At 43.9% G+C, this 17,105-nt stretch overlaps 1 protein-coding gene across 1 annotated transcript in view; it reads left to right on the top strand.

Moving 5' to 3' along the window:
- The window catches only part of LOC129699538 (parkin coregulated gene protein homolog), a 203,427-nt gene that overhangs the window by 110,014 nt on the left and 76,308 nt on the right, over nucleotides 1–17,105 (top strand). Inside the window, exon 4 of the mRNA XM_055639427.1 lies at nucleotides 8,450–8,599. Within this exon, the coding sequence (XP_055495402.1) occupies nucleotides 8,450–8,599 (150 nt within the window). The remainder of the gene's footprint in view (nucleotides 1–8,449; nucleotides 8,600–17,105) is intronic.

Raw genomic sequence — 17,105 nt, 5'->3', positions numbered from 1 at the left:
GAGCCTCCTCTCACCCATGCCTTCCTGCAAAGCTAGCCCTGCGGCCACACTAACCCTTTTCAGACATACACTTCTCAGTGACCTTGGGGCCACACCACCTAGCCTGTAATGCACAGTGACATTAACTACTCATAGAAAACAGGCCTCAGTATTGAACCCTGAATTCTCACACTCACTGCCATGATGGTCTACTCACAACTTGTGAAAGAAACAGTTTATTTTCTGTCAAGACCATAGGTATACAGCATAACCAGAGAAGAGTCACATTTGTGCTGAATAGCATCTGAAGGTCTGATCAGTACAGCAGAAATGTAAGGCTGCAAACTCTCATGCTTTGAGCGTGAGACTCACTAATTTCAACAAATTCTCACCCTGATTACAAATTTCTCACGAATTTCAAAACTCATATTAAGTGCATGGGCCGCGGGCGTTTGAGAGCCAGGGCTGAGGGAGGGATGGAAGCAGACGCAGCGGCGGGGGCAGAGGGGCGAGTGTTTGCTGGGCTGGCGAGTGTTTGCCGGGGTTGGCAATTGTTTGCCGGGCTGGCGAGTGTTTGCCGGGCTGACGAGTCGATCGCTGCAGCTCCGGCCATGGAGTAGCCTCAGTGCAAGTGTCCCAGGCCGTCGGAGGCGTCGGAAGTTGCGTCGGAAGCGTTAGTCTCTGTGCCGAATTCGTCCTGGTGACCGGCATGGATCAGGCAGCGTCTCTGGAGAGAAGGAATGGGTGACTTTTCTGGTCATGACCCTTCTAAGGGTCTCTACCCGAAATCTTTAGAAGGGTCTCGACCCGAAACGTCACCCATTCCTTCTCTCCAGAGATGCTGCCTGTCCCGCTGAGTTGCTCCAGCATTTTGTGTCTCTCTTCGGTTTAAACCAGCATCTGCAGTTCCTTCTCACACAATGAGACCCAACAAGATGACTTTGGAGCTAGTACCAGGTAGTAGTTGGGTGGGGGAGGGACGGAGAGAGAGGGGATGTTAAAGAAATCGATATTCATACTCAATTGGGGAAATTAGTTTATATCTGTCTTTAAATTAATATTTTGTTCATCTTTAAATGTAAGTCTTGGATTCATGTATCGTGGGAACAAATAAGCAAAGGCAAGATGGTAAATATAAACTACAAATTAACTTCAGAAAATGAAACTTGTAGAGATGAACTTTGCCCTTCACTTTACAAAGAATAACCTCAGGGATTATGCAGTAAATGCCATTCAAATACTCTGCAACCTTGGGATAATATTGTTCATGTTCGAATCCAATTGGTAAATCTTGATTTGTTCAATGTTATAATTAGTTCAAAGATACAGCGTGGAAACAGCCCTTCGGCCCCTCGAGTCCAGAGGGCCAATTAACCTACAGACCCGCACGTCTTTGGGATGTGGGAGGAAACCGGAACTGTGGGAAGAAACGGGAGCACCCGGAGGAAACCCACGCGGCCACAGGGAGAACGTGCAAACTCCACACAGACAGCACCGGAGACCAGGATTGAACCCGGGTCTCCGGCGCTGTTGGGCATTAATTGTAATGCCAATACTTAGGCCTTCACTGATATGCCGGGATGATTACCCAGTACTACTGATTATTAATCCATTGTATTATTGATCATATATGTTGTGCCCATCCACCTTTATCTGTACATTGTGAGCGGCTTGCTTGAATTTACCGGATAGCTCGCAACAAAAGCTTTTCCCTGTATCTCGCTACAGGTGGCAATAGTAAACTAAATCAATCTATTTACATGTATCTGTGTGTTGTTGCTTTAACCAGCCTGTTAAGTTCCAGCAACTGAGAATGTCATTGTTCTGATGTCGCTGCACGCAACAACTAAACACTCTTGTCTTCATTCTACACTTGACATTTAAACTGCATTTGGACAGGTACACGTGTAGGAAGAAACTGCAGATGCTGGTTTAAATCGATAGACACAAAGTGCTGGAGTAACTCAGCGGGTCAGGCAGCATCTCTGGAGGGAAGGAATGGGTGACATTTCGGGTCAAGACCCTTCTTCAGACTGAAGGTCTGGTTAATTGGCTTGGTATAAGTGTAATTTGTCCCTACTGTGTGTAGGATAGTGTTAATGTGCGGGGATCGCTGGTCGGTGCAGACTCAGAGGGCCGAAGGGCCTGTTTCCGCGCTGTATCTCCAAACTGAACCCTGTCCAGCTAGCAGGGCTGTGTAGGGCCGAGTGCCGGGACATGGTGACATCTGACTCTGATCTCCACAAAGCCAATTACATATTGAGAAGCACCACAGGTCAATGGGCCTCTGGTGCTTGGAGTCGGTCCACAGACACAGAGAGGAAATTGGCTGTTACTCCGGCTTTTTGTGTCTAACAGCGACGTGTGGCTCCCCTGATCTACGCTATTCCCACGCACTTATGGACCTGTCCACTAAGGCGACTCTTTAGGCGACTGTCAGGGACTAGTTTTACTAGCATTCACCTACGGCACCTCGCGACAACTTACGACAAACTCCGACAGCAAAAACTATTGCCACTGTCGCCCGAAAGATCGTCTAAGAGGGACAGGCCCTGCATCCTGGAGGACAACCAGTGGCTGCTGGAAGTAGGTACCAAGCACTGGGTAGAAACGGTGGAAGATAGTGGCCTTCAAATTGGGGTGGTTGGAGAAAGCATCCTGCTTGCCCGCTAGATTTTCACTTACTGTAACTGCAGGAAAAATGTTCCTGATGTTGGGGGAGTTCAGAACCAGGGGTCACAGTTTAAGAATAAAGGGGAGGCCAGTTAGGACTGAGATGAGGACAACCTTTCTTCACCCAGAGAGTTGTGAATCTGTGGAATTCTCTGCCACAGAAGTCAGTGGAAGCCAATTCACTGGATGTTTTCAAGAGAGTTACATTTAGATATTGGGGCTCGCGAAATCAAGGGATATGGGGAAAAAACAGGAAAGAGGTATTGATTTTAGATGAACAGCCATGATCATATTGAATGGCAGTGCTGGCTCGAAGGGCCGAATGGATTATTCCTGTACCTATTTTCCATGTTTCTATGCTGAGCAATAAAACTCGACCACCACTTGATTTTGAAACATTCATACATGGTGGAGGTATAGTGTAGTCATAGAGTGATACAGTGTGAAAACAGGCCCTTTGGCGCAACTTGCCCACACCCGCCAACATGTCCCAGCTACACTACCTGCTTTTGGTCCATATCTCTCCAAACCTGTCCTATCCATGTATCAGTCTAACTGTTTCTTAAATGTTCGGATACTCCCTGCCTCAACTACCTCCTCTGGCAGCTTGTTCCATATACCCACCACCCTTTGTGTGGAAAATGTTACCCCTTAAAAAGTTACCTCTTAAAAATACTTCAAACAAAAACCATTGCTCTAATGCACTAAAACATGATTTTAATACATCAACTTTCAAAAAGTCACTCCACCCTCCCCCCACTCGGTTGCTCCACTCCCTCGCCGAGTACCCCCAAGGCGAGTGATCAGTGATCGCTCAGCCCTCCCACTTTCAAAAATGCTCCATGGCCCCTGGTTCAGACAGAGAACCCTGCCAGATGTGAGCGGGGAACTGAGGCCAGTTGTTCGTGATGTATGGATCCCAATGCTCAGCTCTTCGTGTTTCGGAATTGGCTAATGTTATTGATTTTTAATTCGCCTGATGTAATTAGTTGACAAAACCTTATTTCATTAATCTGGAATATCCAGGGGGATGGGATAAGTGTAATATTAAAATGACATGCAAGGTGTCAGGCTGTCTGTCACACATACAGCCCCAATATCCCATTATTTCCTTCAGTTAAATATTGGGAAGGTAGCACTATTGCCATTTGCCACTCAACTATTATGTTTGTTTACCTCACTGACTATTTCTAACCCCCCCCCCCCCCCCCGCCAATTATTTTAACAGGTTAAATATAAATGTCCCCAATCTCATTGCTTTATTAATTGAACACGTAGATGAACATCCTCAAGGAGTGTAATAATAAAGCACACGGCATTGGGGGTTCAGTATTGATGTGGATAGAGAACTGGCTGGCAAACAGGAAGCAAAGAGTAGGAGTAAACGGGTTCTTTTCAGAATGGCAGGCAGTGACTAATGGGGTACCGCAAGGCTCAGTGCTGGGACCCCAGCTATTTACAATATATATTAATGATTTGGACGAGGGAATTGAATGCAACATCTCCAAGTTTGCGGATGACACGAAGCTGGGGGGCAGTGTTAGCTGTGAGGAGGATGCTAGGAGGCTGCAAGATGACTTGGATAGGCTGGGTGAGTGGGCAAATGCATGGCAGATGCAGTATAATGTGGATAAATATGAGGTTATCCACTTTGGTGGCAAAAACAGGAAAGTAGACTATTATCTAAATGGTGGCCGATTAGGAAAAGGGGAGATGCAATGAGACCTGGGTGTCATGGTATACCAGTCATTGAAAGTAGGCATGCAGGTGCAGCAGGCAGTGAAGAAAGCGAATGGTATGTTAGCATTCATAGCAAAAGGATTTGAGTATAGGAGCAGGGAGGTTCTACTGCAGTTGTACAGGGTATTGGTGAGAGCACACCTGGAGTATTGTGTACAGTTTTGGTCTCCAAATCTGAGGAAAGACATTCTTGCCATAGAGGGAGTACAGAGAAGATTCACCAGACTGATTCCTGGGATGTCAGGACTTTCATATGAAGAAAGACTGGATAGACTCGGCTTGTACTCGCTAGAATTTAGAAGATTGAGGGGGGATCTTATAGAAACTTACAAAATTCTTAAGGGGTTGGGCAGGCTAGATGCAGGAAGATTGTTCCCGATGTTGGGGAAGTCCAGGACAAGGGGTCACAGTTTAAGGATAAAGGGAAAATCCTTTAGGACCGAGATGAGAAAAACAATTTTCACACAGAGAGTGGTGAATCTCTGGAACTCTCTGCCACAGAAGGTAGTTGAGGCCAGTTCATTGGCAATATTTAAGAGGGAATTAGATGTGGCCCTTGTGGCTAAAGGGATCAGGGGTATGGAGAGAAGGCAGGTACAGGATACTGAGTTGGATGATCACCCATGATCATATTGAATGGCGGTGCCAGCTCGAAGGGCCGAATGGCCTACTCCTGCACCTATTTTCTATGTTTCTATGTTTCTATCATCTCTGGGTTCATTCTGGTAAACTACTCCAATGCCAGAACATCCTTCCTCAGATACGGGGCCCAAAACAGCTCAAAGCATGAACAGTGACCCCATTTGGCACACATCTGTTGTTGAGAAAACACAGACATGTAGTCGTGAATAATGCACAGAAGTGCCTAGTCCAAATTTGGGTTGGGCAGCACCAGGAAATGATCATAATCTACCTGTTGAAACTGTGGTAGGACTGAATGAAAAGGTTCTAAACTTGTATCAGAGAACCTCACAGGACTGGATGGACAATCTTGTAATGATCTATTGACCCTCAGTAAATTACTCCAATGAAACCTCTAGATTTGGAGCAGTTCGAGCTGAGACACCCTGACTCAAATCTCTGCTCTCTTCACATTCCTCATTATTAGATCTTTGCTGTTTGAGTAGAACTCTGCACATGGTGAAAAGGGATGTGAGTTGGGGGATGGAAAGATCAGATTATTGCCCTGAAAAACAGTCAAATTCTTTCTTTAAGCCACACCTATTCTCCTGCAGGAGAACACTCTGCTGATGTGCAACATCTCTGTGGTCAAGTTCTCAGTTAACTGTTCATGTGCAGCAGCATTTGCTTTGGGAGAACTGTAGAGCTGCTCATGGCTGGTGTAGTGACCGCACACTCTTCAGCCATGAATGAAGCACAAAATGATAGAGCAACTCAAAGGGTCAGGCAGAAAACAGTGGAGGGAATGGTCGTTTGCCTAAGCCACTGAGTTCTTCCAGTGGTTTGTATTTTTCACAAGATTCCAGCATTTGCAGTTCCTTGTTCCTCTAACTCAGTGATTCCTGATTCCCAGGTAAAAGAGAATCTGGGCCAAGAGGTTACTTGATATATTTGCAAGATTACCAGACACCTCTAATATAAATATTAACATTGAACGTATTAATTGCACACATCAGATGATACTGCTGTCTAACACCTGCATTTTTAAACAATAAATTATTGAAGACAGGTTGCTTACATTTGGAGATACAAGGAACTGCAGGTTTACAAAAAAATTGCACAAAGTGTTGAAGTAACAGAGTCTGCAGAAGGATCCCGACCCGAATCATCACTCCATGTTCTCCAGAGATGCTGCCTGACCCACAGAGTTAGTCCAACATTTTGTGTCTTTTTTTGTTTAAATTTTGGCTTGGAACCTTGTGAGGTGTGCTTTCATCAAGGGTAGTCAGGGGGAACCTATCGGTGGCAGAATCCAAGACAAAAGGGGATAACATTAAAATTGAAGACTTATTTCGTTAAAATGAAAACAGGAAGCACTTTTTCCACACAAAAGCTACCAAAAATCTTAAACTTCTTTGTAAAGTTATGGATCCTGGGTCTGTTGAAAATTTCCAGTTTGAAGATGCCAGTTTTTTTGAATGAGGTTATTTCTTCATGCCTTTTAATTTTGTGCAACTAATTGACCTTTAAATCTCCAGTAATTCAGTATTCTAGTTTATTAACATTGCTCAATCTCGTGACCAGAAATGAAACATTTCAGAAAAAAATTACATTCAGATAGCTTTTCTTGTCATTTCTTTCACTTGCTTTATTTTGTATTTTATATTAGAAGAACCAATTTCCTTCCATGATTTTCAATCAAATCCTTCACTTAAAAACATTTCTGAAAAATATTGTTAAGCTGTAAAAATATTATTTTTTTCTATTTGTGAGGCATGATGATAAATGTCTATGTGAAAAAATGTAACATCTTTTCTTTTTAAGCAACATTATTGTGTCAAACGCTCTCAGATAAGGCACATATTGAACCAAACAAAACACTTATTTTGCCCTAACATCGTGCTTTGATACTTGGCAGCTTTCTTCCTTGTTCTTTTCAAAGTGCTGACTCTTGCTAACGTATAATTCCATGGCTGCCACCCTCAAAGAAAATGCGCCCTTAACTTGGAGAAACTGTTGTTTGCAAACTGATTTCAATATCTTTGGAAAGCACCTGCTAAGACTGTGCATAATAGAGCCCCAATTCACCCCTTCTTGAGGTTCCTGCCTGGTTTAGGTCAGTATTTCATAGATTAAGCCTATAAAGTCCACTAAATTCATGTTAAGAATATCAAGAAAGAGTGTACAAACAGAAAAGCAATATCACAACTTTAATTATCTCTATTGGCAGTTTTCGTCAAACCTACTTTCGCAGATTGTACTGCAACTGCAGACGCTGGTTTTGCAACACCCATTTCAAAGGAGCTAAATAAAATGTTTATCCATAAAACAATATTGTTATGCAGAGCTTTAGATTTTTTTAAACTTTTATAAAACCATGGGTGCTTGGAAAATTATAAATATTATCCTCAAATTACTAACTGGCATGTTTTTTTTATCAAGTAATGTTTTATTCACAGTTTCATCATTGAGATTGTTAGAAAGGTCAGTAACCTATTGTACCAGTAACAATCAATGAAATATTTTTCAAATGTATACAGTAAAGTAGCAATTTGCAACAAAATCCATTGTTTCAGAAGTTAATGTGTCTTTTGTAATATTGGTGTTGGTGTGTTTTGACGTCTTAAATGACAGCATTGTTCAATGTATCAACTATTTGTTCAAATTTTAATCAGAATGTCTCTATGTAAGCTGTTCTCAAGCTAAGGAATTCTGGGGGAGGTCAGGATCTGGAGGTGTTACTTATAGAAAGACATTATACTTACCTTTAAACACAATCAAATTGTTCCCATAACAAAAGTTCATTTAGTCTATTATTCACAAAAGTGAGATTATTGTCGAACAAAGGCTACAGAAGATGTTTCATAAAGGTCATTGGTACAAAAGGGAATAATCATGTGTTGCCACATAGATACAGTATGAGAACTAGCTTGCATGTTAATGCTTTTGTTTGTGACTAATAGAAGCTTACCAAATTATTTGTAAACATTTGCCTCTTTGTACAAAAAAACTATGATTTTCAGAATTTATTCATTGGGCTGCCTTCAATGATTTCTCAGTAATAAACTCAAAACATAGATACCCAATTGTTTGAAGTGAAAGTATCTGTTGTGGAACGTTGCACATTAGCACAGTTCCACCAGCCCTATGGTACATGCTGTGATTTGGACGGAGCAGTGAGCAGTCTGCAAAATGAATAAATGAACTGTATTCCAAGTGAAGAGTCAGCTCAAATTGTGGGAACAAATAACAGTCAGGACAAGGCAGTGTTTTATAACATCAGTGGTGCAATCCATCTTTGGAATTCTTCAAAGCCCTGCTAATAAAGGCTTACTTGCAATCCCCAGCAGAGAATAATTTAATTACATTTATCCATTAAAGTTTCCTCTTCACAAAGACCCATCATTCTCCTCTCTCTCCCCTTCTGTCTCTGCAGATGCACTCAACACTCGGAATAAGCAAATCATTTGCATCACGCTGAAAGTGCTCCAGCACCTGGTTGTGTCAGCTGACATGGTGGGTGAAGCCTTAGTGCCTTATTATCGACAAATCCTCCCCGTCCTCAACATTTTCAAGAACGTGAACGGTAAGTCATCAGGCAGATATCACTCCTCACGTTCCCCATTGCAGGTATTTTGTGCAAGACAGAGTGAGGATGGAAAGTGCATCTGCTATAATTACAGTTAAGAACTTGATATATCTCATCCACCTGCGGCCTATTGGCTGCTGTGGACCTGTCTGTAATGTGCATCCAATCAATAGAATATATACATGAGATTTAATCCCCAATTTTGACCAAACCTGCAATGTGGAAATCAAAGTGGAGTCATGGTGGATTCTCAATGCACCTCAGCCATATTCCAGGCCTCAATTCCATTCTCACTGAGCAGGTAAGATTAAAATGGTGGATAATCTTGGAGATACAAGAAACTGCAGATGCTGGAATCTTGATCAAAACACAAAGTGCTGGAGGAACTCAGCAGGACATGGCACCATTTGTGTAGAGAATTGACAGACGATGTTTGAGGTCAGGATCAGTCTGAAGAATGATCCCGACCCAAAACGTCTCCTGTCCATTCCCACCACAGATACCACCTAACCCATTGAGTTCCTGCAGCACTTTGTGTTTTACTGACTGTGAGTAATTAGATTAATGTGCTCGAAGAAAGAAGTGTGACAAAGTTGAGTGCTTTGAGATTATCCTTTTAATTTCTTGGTAATCATATGTTCAGTTACTTAAGGGCCTGTCCCACATGCATGCGATTGCGTGCGTTTGGCGCGACCAACTGGAAGCAGAGGTCGTGCGAAGTTTGCGCGTGACGTCATTTACGCATAAAAACGTGTTGTTATAAACCACAGATATGCACTTCTAAGCACCAAGCCTTCATTGACACAAAAGCAATGGCATTTTGGACTGGAAATTGTATTGGTAATTTGGTTTAGGCCAAATGAGCTTTTATTGTGGACTGTGGGATGGCTTTGAAAAGTGGTGGACTGAGGTTGAAAATTCTAATCAACTGGGTGTTTCACGAGAGATATTGAGAAATTCTCAAATTCGGGTCATGACACTTAATTAACAATAAAGAGAGAGGGTGGATTTGGCTGCCTGAAGCAGTCAGTCGAGAGTACCGTGGCCATATTCAGGCTCGAGTTTTGCCTGTGTGATTAGAATGAGAATAATGGATTGCCTTCAAAAGTGCTGACTGATTTTGGTCGTTGCACGACGTCGGGAGCGGTGATGTCATCACACAATGCCACGCGCTAGGTGTACGCCGTCAATACGCTGCGTACGCCGTCAAGAAACTGCGTACGACGTCACGACGCTGCGTATGCCTGCAATGCGCCTGCGTGCATACGCGGGCCGACAAGCCCGCTGGCACGCGAAGATTTTGGTCACTGCGGGAATTTCGGAGCCCCGCGCGATGTCGAGACCAGCCCCGCACAACTCCATACCCCTCCGCGCTTCTAAGTGGGACCGGCCCCGCGCGGCCATATGCCTCAAGCGACCACGAGGTCGCGTAATTTGTGAGCCAAGGTCGCGTAAGTGGGACAGGCCCTTTACACCTTTGAGCTTCCGTGGCCTCAATTTTAAGTTGTTTCTGATTGTCTCACACTATATCCTCTAAAATATAAATAATAACTTTCTCAGTATTATTGTATTTTATTGAAGTATCCCACTTTCCCCTTCTCTGTCATGACTGCTGAGGTATTGTTTCATTGACACTGGGTGAACTTCCGCCCAGGGATCTTTGACTTGGAAGTTACTTCGATAATTAATCAGATCTTCACAACCCAGCAGCAAATTTTTTTAATTTCTCTTACTTCAGGTAAAGTCAAAGTCAATTTTATTTGTCACATGCACCCGAAGGTACAGTGAAATGAATTTGCCAGCAGCGATACACTTAAAAAGAACACAATACACAATATGATTTAACACAAACATCCACCACAGCATTCTTCACTGTGGTGGAAGGCAACAAAGTTCAGCCAGTCCTCCTCCTTTGTTCACCCGTGGTCGGGACCATAAGCCCTCCGTAGTTGCCGCTACGGGCTGCCCAATGAACATGCCCTCTCGTCGGGATGATCAAAACTCTGATGTCGGGATGATCAAACACACTCCGCGGCTTGGAGGTCCCGAATCGGCACTCCTACCGGAGACAGCAGCTTCAGGATGTTGATAACATCTGGGAATTTTAGGAACAGCTTTGGATATGGGAGGAAACCAGGTCACTTGGAGGAAACCCACATATATAAACATAGAAACATAGAAAATAGGTGCAGGAGTAGATCATTCGGCCCTCTGAGCTGTTCAATATGATCATGGCTGATCATCCAAAATCTGTACCCCGTTTCTGCTATTTCCCCATACCACTTGATTCTGTTAGCCCTAAGACCTAAATCTAACTATCTCTTGAAAACATCCAGTGAATTGGCCTCCACGGCCTTCTGTGGCAGAGAATTCCACTGATTCACAACTCTCTGGGTGAAAAGGTTTTTCCCCATCTCAGTCCCAAGTGGCCTATGCATGACTGCGTAGCAGGACATAGTGTGAACTCCATCATCAGGTTCGCTGATGACACCACTGTTGTGGGACATATCACTGATGGGGACGAGTCAGAGTGGAGAAGTGAGATCTACCGATTGACCAAATGGTGCCAGCACAATAACCTGGCTCTCAACACCAACAAAACCAAGGAACTGATTGTGGACTTCGGAAGGGGTAGGATGGGGACCCACAGTCCCGTTTTATATCAACGGGTCGATGGTGGAAAGGGTCAAGAACATCAAATTCCTGGGCGTGCACATTTCCAAATCAACCGACTCTCCTGGTCCAAGAACATGGATGCAATCATAAAGAAAGCACATCAGTGCCTCTACTTCCTGAGAAGATTACGGAGAGTCGGTATGTCAAGGAGGACTCTCTCGAACTTCTACAGGTGCTCAGTAGAGGCGCTGATGTGCTTTCTTTATGATTGCATCAGTGTTCTGGGACCAGGATGCTGACTGGTTGCATTGTGGTTTGGTGCGGCAACCTGAACGTCCAGGAGCGGAAAAGGCTGCAAAAAGATGTAAACACTGCCCAGTTCATCATCGTCTCTGACCTCCCTACCATCGAGGGGATCTATCGCAGGCGCTGCCTCAAAAAGGCTGCTAGCATCATCAAGGACCCACACTCATCTCTCCCCTGCCAACAGGTAGAAGGTAGAAATCTGCAACATCCAGGTTCAGGAACAACTTCTTCCCCACAGCTATCAGACTATTAAACACAACATCAAACAAACTCTGAACTATAACAGCCTATTGCCCTTTACTTATGTGTGTATATATATTCCATATTCCATGGTATATGGTCACACTGATCTGATCTGATTTGTATTTATGCCTACAATATTCTGTTGTGCTGCAGCAAGCAAGAATTTCTTTGTCCTATCTGGGACACATGACAATAAACTCTCTTGACTCTTGACTCTAAACTGTGACCCCTGGTCCCCCAACATCGCAAACATTTTTCCTGCATCCATCTTGTCCACTCCCTTAAGGATTTTGTATGTTTCTATAAGATCCCCTCTCATCGTTCTAAATTCCAGTGAATAAAAGCCCAATCGACCCATTCTTTCATCATATGTCAGTCCCACCATCCCGGGAATTAACCTGGTGAATCTATGCTGCACTCCCTCAATAGCAAGAATGTCCTACCTCAAATTAGGAGACCTAAACTGACAACAATACTCCAGGTGTGGTCTCACCAGGACCCTGTACAACTGCAGTAGGACCTCCTTGCTCCTAGACTCAAATCCTCTCGCAATGAAGGCCAACATGCCATTAGTTTTCTTCCCTGCATGCTGTCCCTGCATGCTTACTTTCAGTAACTGATGTACAAAGACACCCAGGTCTCGTTGCACCTCCCCTTCCTTTTCCTAATCTGACACCATTCAGATAATAATCTGCCTTCTTGTTCTTGCCACCAAAGTGGACAACCTCAAATTTATCCACATTATACTGCATCCGCCATGCATGTGCCCACTCACCCAACCTATCCAAGTCACCCTGCAACCTCATAGCATCCTCCTCGCAGCTCACACTGCCGTGTCATCCGCAAACTTTGAGATGTTTAATTCCCAGGGAAAAGATGCAAACTCCACACAGGCAGCGCTTGAAGTCAGGACTGAACCCTGGTCTTTGAGGGACAGGATGTATCTGAAGATTGAGGTATAGGCTTAGGCGCATGGTAGTAAGTTACCATTACAACCATATCAGGCTGCTGCTCTTCCAATCTAAAAACCTATCATTAGATGTCCGTGAGGAGGATATTGTAAAATTGTCTGGGCTAGGAGCAACTTTACCAGTTCTGGATTTAATACCACATCAGTGTCAGCTGACCCACTGGTTTTGTTCTTTTATTTTTTTGTGTTTTAATATAGTGCCAACCTTACAATTATAATTAGCCGTCACATATACCAGTTCTTTCACCATTAACTCCATCTACACCACTTTGCCTCGGAAAACAGCTAACATAATGAAAGACTTGTACCTACCCGGTCATTCCTTCTTCACCCTGCTCTCGCCTGGCAAAAGATACTGAAGCGTGAAAGCGCAAATCCCCAGACACAGGAACAGTTTCGTCCCCTCTATTATTGGGCTTCTAAATTATCTTTCCATGAGCTGGGGTACTGTTCGATTCACCTCTACCCTATTGAGGATATTCAACATTGTCTATGGAACTGATGTGCTACAATGCTGAGGGCTATATTCTTCATTATGTATTTTTGCTCTATCTATTGTACTTGAGTTTGAACTGATTGTAATTATTTATAGTATTATCCTCTCTGTTTGGATATCATACAAAACAAAGCTTTTCACTGTACCTCGGTACATGTGACAATAATAAACTAGTCTAACATCGGTAGTGGAGAAACTGCTAGAGTCAGTTATTAAAGATGGGATAGCAGCACATTTGGAAAGTGGTGAAATCATTGGACAAAGTCAGCATGGATTTACGAAAGGTAAATCATGTCTGACGAATCTTATAGAATTTTTCGAGGATGTAACAAGTAGTGTGGATAGGGGAGAACCAGTGGATGTGGTGTATCTGGACTTCCAGAAGGCTTTCGACAAGGTCCCACATAAGAGATTAGTATACAAACTTAAAGCACACGGCATTGGGGGTTCAGTATTGATGTGGATAGAGAACTGGCTGGCAAACAGGAAGCAAAGAGTATGAGTAAACGGGTCCTTTTCACAATGGCAGGCAGTGACTAGTGGGGTACCGCAAGGCTCAGTGCTGGGACCCCAGCTATTTACAATATATATTAATGATCTGGATGAGGGAATTGAAGGCAATATCTCCAAGTTTGCGGATGACACTAAGCTGGGGGGCAGTGTTAGCTGTGAGGAGGATGCTAGGAGACTGCAAGGTGACTTGGATAGGCTGGGTGAGTGGGCAAATGTTTGGCAGATGCAGTATAATGTGGATAAATATGAGGTTATCCATTTTGGTGGCAAAAACGGGAAAGCAGACTATTATCTAAATGGTGGCCAATTGGGAAAGGAGGAGATGCAGCGAGACCTGGGTGTTATGGTACACCAGTCATTGAAGGTAGGCATGCAGGTGCAGCAGGCAGTAAAGAAAGCGAATGGTATGTTAGCTTTCATTGCAAAAGGATTTGAGTATAGGAGCAGGGAGGTTCTACTGCAGTTGTACAGGGTCTTGGTGAGACCACACCTGGAGTATTGCGTACAGTTTTGGTCTCCAAATCTGAGGAAGGACATTATTGCCATAGAGGGAGTGCAGAGACGGTTCACCAGACTGATTCCTGGGATGTCAGGACTGTCTTATGAAGAAAGACTGGATAGACTTGGTTTATACTCTCTAGAATTTAGGAGATTGAGAGGGGATCTTATAGAAACTTACAAAATTCTTAAGGGGTTGGACAGGCTAGATGCATGAAGATTGTTCCCGATGTTAGGGAAGTCCAGGACAAGGGGTCACAGCTTAAGGATAAGGGGGAAATCCTTTAAAACCGAGATGAGAAGAACTTTTTTCACACAGAGAGTGGTGAATCTCTGGACCTCTCTGCCACAGAGGGTAGTTGAGGCCAGTTCATTGGCTATATTTAAGAGGGAGTTAGATGTGGCCCTTGTGGCTAAGGGGATCAGGGGGTATGGAGAGAAGGCAGGTACGGGATACTGAGTTGGATGATCAGCCATGATCATATTGAATGGCGGTGCAGGGTCGAAGGGCCGAATGGCCTATTCCTGCACCTAATTTCAATGTTTCTATGTTTCTATGTAAACCTAAACCGAATGCGAAACTTGTTGAGCCACTTTTGACCACAGTGAAGGATCAAACATATTGCAAGAAATCTAGGCCAAACCTAAGCATTTAGGCCAAAGCAGTGAGGATTGTAGATTTTGTTCCCTGGAAGGCATTCATGAACCAGATGGGTTTTTATACATTCCATGGTTCCATGGTTATTACTGTTGACGTGTTTTTTTTACATTTCAAATACTTGACTTTAAATCGTCAACTGTGAATTTCATTGTTCCATTCTCATTTGTTCATCTCAATTACCGGTGTCTAGTAATTTAAACACTGCCTGGTCACCACTTCCTGTTATTCATGTTGTTTTGTGGTATCAAGAACTAGTGAGTGGATGCAGAACTAGTGCAGCCTGACTTGCCTGTTATCCTTTGCTTCGCTGGCTCTCCTTCAAAACAAAAACCCAAATCAACGTGGAAAACGTATTGACGTAATTACAGCAGATGCATGAAAATAGAATGTAAACATTTCTGCAAATTTCCTGAAAATCTAAGTGATGACAGAGTGAAATAGGTTAGGGAAATAGAATTAAGTTGTATGCTGCATTTCCTTGTCAGACTCTTCAAGTAAGTCATAGAGTCAGACAGCCATACAGCATAAAAACAATCCCTTTGGCCAAATTTGGCCAAGAAGTCCCATCTATGCTGGTCCCATCTGCTTGCATTTACCCCATATTCCTCTAAATTGTTCCTATCCGTGTCCTAAGTGTTAAGGTTGGTCTCTTAGACACTTATTTGCTGGAGTGCCAAAACCAAGTTTGCATCAAATGTTATTACTTATGCATAGCTTACTATTAGAAAGAAACTTACTTGTTTCAAAGCACATGTTAAGTTTCCTGCTAATTGCACCAAATAAACCAGAATATTTTTAGGAAGAGTTGGTGCTAAAATTGTGGTATTTGGACTGCTTGCATTGTACTAATGGTGGGTACTCCACATCCCAAAGACATGATGGGGTAGATTAATTGACTGTAATTTGCTCCTAGCAAATAGAATGTTTGTGGAATCTGGGGATAGTTGATGGAGAATAAAAATAAAGGATTAATGTAGGATTACTATATTTGGGTGATAGATGGTTAGCACAGATTTGATAGGTTGAAGGAACTAATTATGTGCTGACTCTCTGTAATGTGCTGAATTTCTTTATACTGGCTTCCATCTAATATATTTATTTTGCAAAATATGGACATCAGTGGAAAAGCAAGTTTTCATTAACATCCTGAAGTGCTGCTGAGGATGTGATTGTCAGACAACCTCTTGAGGTGTTGCAGTTTGTGTTGAAGTTATACCCACAATGCCGAAAAGTAGGGAATATTGGTCCAAGAATGAGAATGATAAGTCATGATTATGTACTGTATAACCTGGAGAGCAACTTGCAAGAAATGCAAGTAAAGTGCCACAGTGACGCAGATGGTAGAGCTGCTGCCTCATATCACTAGAGACACGGGATCGATCCTGACCTCGGGTGCTGTCTATGCAGAGTTTGCACGTTCCCCCTGTGACAGCATGGGTTTCCTACAGGTGCTGCGTTTTGCACCCATATTCCAAAGGCATACAGGGTTTGTAGGTTATTTGGCCTCTGTAAAATTGCCTCTAATATGTGGAGACCACGGCTTCCGAAGTCCTGGCGATCCTCGGCGAAAGATCCCAGGCCTCCGCGATATTAAAGTCAGCGCCGCCCGCAGCTGGAAGCTCCGCAGACCACAGCTCCACGGTGTTAAAGTCGGCAGGCCCAACACTCCGGAGCTCCAACCCGGCGATCCCGGTATGGTAATTCAGTGCTGCTCCGCCGCTGAAACTCTGGCTGCTCTCCGGCAGGAAAGGCCGCACCAATCCAGATGGTAGGCCGTGGGGAGGGGTGGCGAAGATGCGGCTCGGAGAAAAGACACATCCTCGACCAGGTAGTGACTGAGAAGACGGTTTTCCCCCCCCCCCCCCCCCCCCCCCCCCCCCCCCCCCCCCCCCCCCCCCCCCCACCCCCCACAAAACTAAAAAGACTGAAAAAGACCTCCAAAACAAAACTTTCGTGCGTTCTTGGGATATGGGAGGGAACCAGAGCACCAGAAAGAAACCCATGCGGCCACAGGAAGAATATGTAAACGCCACCCGAGGTCAGGATCAAACCCAGGTCTCAGGCACTGTGAGGCAGCAGCTCCACCAGCTACGCCACTGTGCCACCTGGTAGGAGTCAGGAGTGGAATTGCTTGCAGCAAGATTATCAGCTTCTGGCCTGCTCTCCACAGTTTCCATGTAGCCATTTCCATTAATCTTCT

Source organism: Leucoraja erinacea, chromosome 8 (genome assembly GCF_028641065.1).
Source record: "Leucoraja erinacea ecotype New England chromosome 8, Leri_hhj_1, whole genome shotgun sequence".
In the NCBI taxonomy this organism is placed as follows: domain Eukaryota; kingdom Metazoa; phylum Chordata; class Chondrichthyes; order Rajiformes; family Rajidae; genus Leucoraja; species Leucoraja erinaceus.
The sequence above is the reverse complement of the archived record's forward strand: the minus strand, read 5'-3'. Positions and strand labels throughout refer to the sequence as shown.